The sequence below is a fragment of the Neltuma alba genome, unplaced genomic scaffold, assembly GCF_004799145.2.
Source record: "Neltuma alba isolate B1F8T4 unplaced genomic scaffold, ASM479914v2 tig00012076_pilon, whole genome shotgun sequence".
NCBI classification, from domain to species: Eukaryota; Viridiplantae; Streptophyta; class Magnoliopsida; order Fabales; family Fabaceae; genus Neltuma; species Neltuma alba.
In genome coordinates, this window is record NW_021636636.1 from 1 (window position 1) to 9,387 (window position 9,387).

Below are 9,387 nucleotides of genomic sequence, written 5' to 3' on the forward strand. Positions count from 1 at the left end.
AGCAGACCATTTGGGATTATTTTCTTAGACAAAAAGACCAAACCGCCCTCACCCATTACAAAGCGTGGGCACCACATGGGCACCACAATAAACCACACACAGGAAGATAGGCGGGAAGGAAAGGAGAGAACGTGCGCGTTCCAGCAGGTCGAAGGTGACGAAACGTGGTGTTTCGAAAGGGTAAGTGTTTTTCTGGAATCATATGACTGTTTCATCCATCCTCCTGCATGACTGTTGCGGTCTGTTTTCTTCATTTTGGTGGTCCTGCGTTCTGTATGTGGCGTTGAGGGTTCAGAGTAGGTAAGGGGCGGCATTACGTAAGGCATACGTTCTTCATATTGGGGTGTTGGTTTTTCCTTTTTTAGGTGTGAGAATGGTCATCAATCTGAACAAATGAGTTGATTACTGTTAGATAAGGTTAGGGTTCTGGCCAAGTTAGTTTTGTCAGCTTAAGAGGGAGACGATGCTGCAGCAATCGTAAGTTGATTCATCTGGAGGTATTGGTTGTTGTTTTTTAACTTGTGGGAATGGAACGTATGAGTCGGGTAGTGAGTGATAGAGTTAGCTTAGTCTGGGACGGTGTTTATAATGATCTGTTTTTGGGGATAGCAGATGGTAGCTGAGGGAAATTGGAAGAAGCGCTGCGATGATCACGTATATAAGTAGGCCGAATATCCATAGTAATGAGGTTGTGAAGGGTGTTGTTAATAGTTAAAGTGGAGTTGTGAAACGATATATTGAAGTTGTTAACTTTGAAAGTAGCTGTGTTGGTTTATGAAATATCCTTTTTACAGAGATGACATTGTGATGAAATATTTTCCTTGTTTGTTGCAGGGTATAATGCAGAATGAGTTGCAATATTGGGTCAACATATTCAAAGACACTTGCGTTGATTTTTCATCTTGGTGGAAACTTTGTTAATAATGTTGAAGGTGAAATGAGATACAATGGTGGGAGTGTGAGAGTTAGAACGATAAAACAGGGGATAAGATACGAAGAGTTGAGGTTAATGATATTGGAATGGTTTGATATAGATGTTAATATTTGTGACATGAAATATACAGTGAGCCTCGATGATAAGGCATTAGTAGATTTGGTTGATGATAGTGAAGTTGATAATCTTTTTCAGTATAATGACACTAGTGCACATGTGTATCTAGCATTGAAGGAGAGTACACCGGAAGTAATGGATGATCCACAAATGTGAGACTTGTTTTTTTATGGTTATTTTAGTTGTTATTTGTTATATTGTTGTTGTGAATTTGCTAACAAAAGTTGTAATTATGCATGCAGCATTGACAACTACTTGGGATTGTCACAACAAATGTGTTTTTTGTCAAGTAGGGAGAATAATATGGACGGAACAGTTTGTGATGAAAATGGGGGTGACTGTGTAAGAGAAGGCGGTGGGGGATGTCATGTGAGGCTAGTAAGTACAGTAGAGATTGCACCAACACCAATGCCCGAGATGAATGCTGTGAAGTGGAAGGAATTGTTGTTAGGAAAGAAGCAAACTTTTGCAAATGCCACAGAATTCAGAAAGGCAGTATATAAGTTTAGTATTGCAGAAAACTTCGAGTACAAATATGTCAAAAATTGTGAGGAATGTGTGCATGTGAAATGCAAAGTTGAAGGTTGTCCTTGGCGGATAATAGCAAGAGTAGCTGCGAAGAGAAGTCCTTTCCTCGTTGTAACTCGACTGAGTAATGAACATGTGCATAATGCCCAAGAGATGATGCAAGTTACACATGGTGGAAGAGCAGCCTTGACATCATCAATTATCATTGAGGAGGTAAGGGATCACACTGAAAAGCGTCCAAATGAAATAAGGAGGACCTTGGCAAGGGATTATGGTGTGAAGTTGACATATAAGCAAGCATATAGGGCTAAGGAAAAAGCATTAGAGGAAATACAAGGGAGGCCTGAACAGTCATACATGTTGATACCATGGATATGTCAACGATTGAAGGAAACCGATGAGAAGACGGTAGCTGAATGGGTAGCAACTGTTAACAATATATTTGAGCGTGTTTTCATAGCATATGGTTGTTGCATAGAGGGTTTTTTGTCTGGGGCAAGACATATACTGTACATAGATGGAACACATTTGAGTGGACCATATAGGGGAACACTGCTATCAGCCTCAGCATATGACGCGGACAATGAATTGTTACCATTCGCGTATGCTATTGTGAAAGGAGAGACTTATGAGGAGTGGGCATGGTTCTTAAACATGATAAAACAGATAGTTGGTGCAATCCAATTAATTATTGTGTCAGATCGTCACAATGCAATAATAGGAGCTGTTGGAGCAATATTTGGAGGTGACCGTCATGCATACTGTTATAGACACGTGAAGGAAAATTTCAGCTCTGAAATGAATAAATTATACAGAGGTAGGAGGAGAACTAGTGGTATTAGTAAGGAAGTTGGATTAAAGTTGCTTGATGACATTGCATATGCAAGGGTTAACGTTGAGTTTGATAAGGCAATGACAAGGATGGGAAATTTCAGTCCTCAGTTACTTCAGTGGCTTAACAATCATGGTGATATTCATAAGTGGGCAATGAGCAAGTTTGCATATAAACGGTGGGATAACATAACAACGAACATTGCTGAGTCATTCAATGCTTGGATTGTAAAGGAAAGGCAGCATAATGTTGCCCAACTTATTCATGAACATCGTGAGAAGGTTGCAAGGAAGATGTTCGCAGCAAGTGTGGCAATGAGGAACTGGAGAAATGGTGTGGGTCCAAACATTGATGGAAAAGTGATGGAAAATGTGGCTAGATCGATTCATATGCATGGTGAACCTTATGGAGGTGGTAGGGTCTGTGTACATACTTCGCGTGGAGCCTTATATGTCAATGTTCAGTCACATGAATGCACTTGTGCTGCATGGCAAATGACAGGGATTCCGTGTCCACACGCTTGTGCTGCAATAAGGGTGGTTCATGCAAATGTGTATGATTTTTGTGGAGGACTGTTATAAAATAACATCCCAAGAGAAGATTTATGGGAACACCATGATTCCAGTAGTGACAATTGACAGGCCTAATCCTAATGATTATATGCTGCAAAATATAGGAAACCAAGTGTGGCTATACCCACCTACAACTAGTAGACCTTCGGGAAGGCCAAGAATTAGGAGGCGGGAATCCCAATTCCAAAACAGGAAGATTTACCACTGTGGACAGTGTCATGAACCTGGGCATAGTAAAAGAACATGCAGAAATCCAAACCCAAGTTAAAATTGGTAGTCCACGTGTGGGTTTATTTTGTAAAGGTTATTTTTTGTTGTGGCTTGTAAATATTTTGCAACTCTTCATATTTTTTTGGATGAAGGGTTGTGTCATGTTAAGTCGACATCGTAAGTCACACATAGTCAGTGAAATGTGTATTTTGATGTCAGTGACAAGAAAACATTAAGTGGGGATGAAATATTAATGTTAGCCTGTCACTGATTGTAAGTACTGTCAGGAAGGATCTGGTTATAGGAAAATACCTATATTGAAGTTGTTATTTCCTTTAACTGTGTTGTTAACAATGACAGAAGTTGCAAGACGAGTCCCCTTATTATTCATGTTTGATATTGTTGCCTTATGTTTATGTTTTTAAGTATGATCATCGTATATGAACTTCATTTGAACTGAGTTAAAAATATGGGTATTACGATCATTTTGTTTTATGACAGTTGTTAAACTTTTACTCGAGTTGTTGAAACATTATTTAGGGGTTGTTATATGGTTTACTGAAGTTGTAATATGGTGGGTTTAGTCATTATTGGAAATGCTGTTGGGAACGCATATTGAAGTGGGTTTAGTCTGTAAACACGTTTCTAAAGAGGGCGTAAGCACGCCTGTAACCAGGTGGTTACAGGTATACCTGCGTTGTGATAACCTTATACTGACGTTGTTAAAGGTTAACCGAAGTTGTGAAAGGGGTTTTTTCCCCCATCTTGAGGAAGCTGTTGTGAATACCGATACTAAAGTTGTAAAATTTAAAATAATGTTGTTAAGCCATACACTGGAGTTGTAAATTTCTCTCCCCGATCTTAAACACGTTTCCAACGTTTCCAACGAGGGTACAGCATGCAAGGGACCCGTTAGCTACGGGTATACTTGAGTTGTGAAAACCTATACTTAAGTTGTTAAAAGCTTCACCGAAGTTGTAAAAGGGGGTATTTGTTTCCATCTTCAGAAAGCTGTTGTGAAAACCTATACTGAAGTTGTAAAAACTTATATAATGTTTGTTAATGCATACACTGGAGTTGTAAAATTTCTCCCCTCCCCATCTTCAACACGTTTCCAACGAGGGTACAAGCATTGTGAAAACCTATACTTAGTTGTTAAAAAGCTTCACCGAAGTTGTAAAAGGGGGTATTGTTTCCATCTTCAGAAAGCTGTTGTGAAAACCTATACTGAAGTTGTAAAAAATATAATAATGTTGTTAATGCATACACTGGAGTTGTAAAATTTCTCCCCGATCTTCAACACGTTTCCAACGAGGGTGTGGGCGTGCAAGGGACCCGTTAGCTTACGGGTATACTTGAGTTGTGAAAAACCTATACTTAAGTTGTTAAACGCTTCACCGAAGTTGTAAAAGGGGGTATTTGTTTCCATCTTCAGAAAGCTGTTGTGAAAACCTATACTGAAGTTGTAAAATCGTATAATAATGTTGTTAATGCATACACTGGAGTTGTAAAATTTCTCCCCGATCTTCAACACGTTTCCAACGAGGGTGTGGGCATGCAAGGGACCCGTTAGCTTACGGGTATACTTGAGTTGTGAAAAACCTATACTTAAGTTGTTAAACGCTTCACCGAAGTTGTAAAAGGGGTATTTGTTTCCATCTTCAGAAAGCTGTTGTGAAAACCTATACTGAAGTTGTAAAACTTATAATAATGTTGTTAATGCATACACTGGAGTTGTAAAATTTCTCCCCGATCTTCAACACGTTTCCAACGAGGGTGTGGGCATGCAAGGGACCCGTTAGCTTACGGTATACTTGAGTTGTGAAAAACCTATACTTAAGTTGTTAAACGCTTCACCGAAGTTGTAAAAGGGGGTATTTGTTTCCATCTTCAGAAAGCTGTTGTGAAACCTATACTGAAGTTGTAAAAACTTATAATAATGTTGTTAATGCATATACTGGAGTTGTAAAATTTCTCCCGATCTTCAACACGTTTCCCACTTGGGTGTGGGCGTGCAAGGGACCCATTACTAACGGGTATACATGAGTTGTGAAAAACCTATACTGAAGTTGTTAAAAGCTTCACCGAAGTTGTAAAAAGGGGTACTTGTTTTCATCTCGTGAATGCTGTTGTGAAAACCGATACACAAGTTGGAAACATATATAATGATGCTGTTAATACTTATATTGGAGTTTAAAATTTACCATAAAGTCTGACTACTAATGTCGCAAATGGTATGAACCCGTTGCTAACAAGACACAATTACTAATCTTGAAATCAGTCCTTCTGCCATGTACATAAATGTTCTCCAAAGTTAAATAACATGGAACTACATCAGAGTGTCACATGGACATGTAAAAGGAACCTCCTACTAAGTACTATGACAAACGTCGTCTTTTGGTGGTTGTCTTGTTCTGCTGTTCTGAGAGGAGAGTTAAGGCTTCTTCACGACTTGAATTTTGCGGATGATTAACTAGCCACCACATTAGCTCACGCCTAAACTCAGCTACATGATTCTGCATATAAGACAGGTCCATATGTTAATGTCCACCGTACCTGGCAAATAATTAATCATTAATTACAGACAACTTTCATACCTCATTGAAGTCAAATGTCACATCCGGGACCCATTTGCTTAGCCAGATCAACACATGAACACCACAATCTCTCCTATACATCCAATGGGAAATAAAACATTTAAGTTAGTATGTCTGCTTCTGCAATTCACATCTTAAACTAGAAAACAATGTCAACAGTCAACACAACATACAAGTTGTTCTGTTGTGGAACAGGTGCAAAAATAATATCAGTCTTAGGCTTCTTCCCAACAAGTTGAGGTCTGACTAATGCAATTATATCATAAAAGTTGTCTCTCTGCAAACCGACAACAGAAATCCAAAATATGAGATAAAAAGGTGGAAACATTGGGCACTTGTGATACACAGATACATTAGTTTAGTCCTTACACATGCATGAAGATGAAACATCCTTTTTTCTTCCAATGAATCCTTCTTCTTGGTCTTCTTTGGCATATCATTAGGCAGCCTCATGGAGTCCAGGACATAAAAATGCATTGTTTTTGGCTCCAACACAAAGCAAAACCAGTGAGACTCAACAATTGCGGGTCCAAATATTAAATCACAGTCACCTAGGTTGTACCCGATATGCTGTGGCAAAATAGCACGTTTGTTCTCTGATGCTCGCCACTGAGAAGGGTTACCAAGCATTTTCATCTACAAAACAACATATTAGTTTAATCATCACAACCCGTAATTGTCAAACAAACCGTACACACCACAGGGCTCACCATGAACTCAGCATCAAAAATGTGTCGCCTCACTTGTCCTCCCTCACCTGCCTCTGCCATTAATGCCCTACCGACCATTGTTATTAGAGGGCTCACTCTTTCGATTCCACCTATCGTGCGCAATTGATCCCGATCAATTTGTTCATCACACATTGTAACCATAATCCTGCAATGTATACATCATATGTAAAACAACAATAACAAAACAAGATGAAAAAAATTTCCTGCTTTCAATGTTCCATGCACGGCATATCTTACTTCTGACCCTCCTCCCGTGAACACATACGAGAGACAATGTTGAAAAACTTGTCTTTCTCAGTTATCACTCTCTTTCTCCTCTCTTAACAGGCTTCAACATGGAAATCCATGGAGAAGTTACTTGACGACTTGGAATGATTGTTCTCTTTGATGGCCTTTGGTCTTCTCCCTTGTCAGTCTCTTCATCTGATGACTCCACCCCTTTATCTCCTTCATCATCACCTTTCTCACTGTCTCCTTCCTCTCCATCCTCATCACCTTCATCACTACCTCTTTCCTGATCATGGGCTTCACCTTCAGCAGTATCTCCATCACTATAACCTTTGTCACTACCTCCCTCTTCACCTTTACCATCAGATGGAAGAATCACTGCCTCATCGCGTGTGTTGTCAACAAGGTCCCTCAGATTTGAACTTGGCATCCCCTGTAGATGGAGCTGCACCTTCATAAGCTCCTCTGCAAATTGGTTACTAAGCCTTTTATGGCTTTCCTCAAGTGCATCCATCATCCTTCGATGCACTTGCTTCAATTCCTGCTAACACATTTGCTAAACAGTTAAACTCTTTACATACTAATGAATTTTATACATACAAAACTACAAACATACCGGCCGTAGATGAGCAACACTTATTGTATCTTCGACCACTTTTGTAGACTTCCCTTTGTACAATAGGCCTATGTTACTCTTTGACTCTTTGTTGACCAATTCCTTTATTCTCTTATCCGTCCAATATGCAATAGCATTTGTTGGGTCATGGTTAGTAGCTTTTGACAATGGGAATTTCTCACCCAAATATAGCTGCAACCACAATCATAGAACACACCGCATTAGCCAATTGAATTAAACAGTTACATTAACATTGAACAACATGTTTTGCTCTAAACATACCACCAAGAAGTACAGGCAGCCACCCACAGTGCAGCACGGATCCCTCTCCTTCCTGAACAAATTCACATAATCTTCCATTTCCTTGTAGAGGTCATTCATGATGTACGTTGCCCAATCATACTGTTCATACCCATTCATAGTTGAACATACCACCCTTAATAACTTCTCACCAACTCTTGCACTTGAAGTTGGAGCTAGAAATGTGCCAAGTGTGACCAACATAAATAATAGTTCAAAATGCTCATCATCCGTCCCACTTTTTATGTCAGCTAATATCTTGCTATAAACAACATTTAAATACTTTCTCCTCAGCTTCTTATATGTGTCATGATTTTCATCAACATCTCCTTTTACCTCTTCCCCAGTATGGGGCACACCAAGCAATGTTCCCACATCGTTTGCCTCAACTTCTTCTGTCCTCCCCCTTAATCGGAACTGATGTGTTGCTGGATCGTACGATTGAATGAAAGCTACAATTAACTCACGTGGGAGTTTGTCAATTTCCACATCCAACAACTTAGAGAATCCTATGTTCTCTATCCTTTGTCTTAAACTTTCATCACTCTTAACAAATTCCGCCAGTGACATGAATTGACGAACAGAGCAACGGGTGAACATTTTCCATACTCTCTTACTCTTCTTCTTCTCCGGCCTCATTTGTTTGGCCCTTTCACTATATATTTTCTTCTCCTTAATAGAGAGCCTTGCCCATGCCTCTTTCGCCTTGTTAGTTCTATCTACTACACCCTTGAATTTTTTCCCTTGAGCAAATTCCTCTCTAAATAAGACATACCCATTCCTTGGCCCTTTTGAAGTTGATGTCTCTCCCTCCAACACCATTTTTTCTGCACATTACACATTAATACAAGCATGTCAGAAAACAATTAGGAACTTGTGATTAACAACATCTATATAGTTATTTATAACTTCGGTATGGCTATTCACAACAGCATTTTGAAGAAAACAAACCCCTTTTCCGACTTCGGTTAGAACTTAACACCTCCAGTGTAGGGATTAACAACATCTATATAAGTATTTACAACTTCAGTATGACTATTCACAACAACATTTTGTTGAAAACACAGACCCCTTTTTCCGACTTTGGTTAGAACTTAACAGCTCCAGTGTAGGGATTAACGACATCTATATAAGTATTTACAACTTCATTATGGCTATTCACAACAGCATTTTCAAGAAAACACAACCCCTTTTTCCAACTTCGGAGTTACTATTTTACAACTCCGGTGTAGGTATTAACAACATATATATAGATGTTTACAACTTCAGTATGGCTATTCACAACAGTATTTTCAAGCAAACAGAGACCCCTTTTTCCAACTTCGGTTACAACTTTACAACTCCAGTGTAGGGATTAACGACATCTATATACATATTTACAACTTCAGTATGACTATTCACAACACATTTTGAAGAAAACAAACCCCTTTTTCCGACTTCGGTTAGAACTTAACACCTCCAGTGTAGGGATTAACAACATCTATATAAGTATTTACAACTTCAGTATGGCTATTCACAGCAGCATTTTGAAGAAAACACAGACCCCTTTTTCCAACTTCGGGGTTACTAGTTTACAACTTCGGTGTAGGTATTAACAACATCTATATACATGTTTACAGCTTCAGTATGACTATTCACAACAGTATTTTCAACAAAACAGAGACCCCTTTTTCCAACTTCGGTTACAACTTTACAACCCAGTGTACGGATTAACAACATCTA

The 9,387-nt window shown here is 39.1% G+C and overlaps 2 protein-coding genes across 2 annotated transcripts; one reads left to right on the forward strand and one right to left on the reverse strand.

Moving 5' to 3' along the window:
- The first annotated feature begins 75 nt into the window (after positions 1 to 75).
- Positions 76 to 2,992, forward strand: LOC114721933 (uncharacterized). The gene is made up of 5 exons (XM_028907825.1): positions 76 to 180; positions 613 to 654; positions 835 to 916; positions 1,065 to 1,203; positions 1,294 to 2,992. The coding sequence occupies exons 1-5, from the start codon at positions 76 to 78 to the stop codon at positions 2,990 to 2,992; spliced, it is 2,067 nt and encodes a 688-aa protein (XP_028763658.1).
- A 2,579-nt stretch (positions 2,993 to 5,571) lies between these two features.
- On the reverse strand, positions 5,572 to 8,487 carry LOC114721934 (uncharacterized). Its single transcript, XM_028907826.1, has 8 exons — positions 7,648 to 8,487; positions 7,366 to 7,557; positions 6,827 to 7,290; positions 6,501 to 6,666; positions 6,160 to 6,426; positions 5,964 to 6,067; positions 5,791 to 5,863; positions 5,572 to 5,709 (listed from the first exon to the last, which is right to left on the reverse strand). Exons 1-8 carry the CDS (start codon positions 8,485 to 8,487, stop codon positions 5,572 to 5,574), a joined length of 2,244 nt encoding a protein of 747 aa, XP_028763659.1.
- Positions 8,488 to 9,387: the final 900 nt, after the last annotated feature.

Coding starts and splice junctions, on each gene's coding strand:
- LOC114721933 (XM_028907825.1), top strand. CDS start 76: ATGGGCACCACAATAAACCACACACAGGAAGATAGGCGGGAAGGAAAG. Junction 655..834: donor AGAAGCGCTGCGATGATCAC/GTATATAAGTAG, acceptor TGTTTGTTGCAG/GGTATAATGCAGAATGAGTT. Junction 917..1,064: donor TTCATCTTGGTGGAAACTTT/GTTAATAATGTT, acceptor TGAAATATACAG/TGAGCCTCGATGATAAGGCA.
- LOC114721934 (XM_028907826.1), bottom strand. CDS start 8,487: ATGGTGTTGGAGGGAGAGACATCAACTTCAAAAGGGCCAAGGAATGGG. Junction 7,291..7,365: donor GTGTTGCTCATCTACGGCCG/GTATGTTTGTAG, acceptor ATGTGTTAGCAG/GAATTGAAGCAAGTGCATCG. Junction 6,427..6,500: donor TTTTTGATGCTGAGTTCATG/GTGAGCCCTGTG, acceptor GTTGTTTTGTAG/ATGAAAATGCTTGGTAACCC.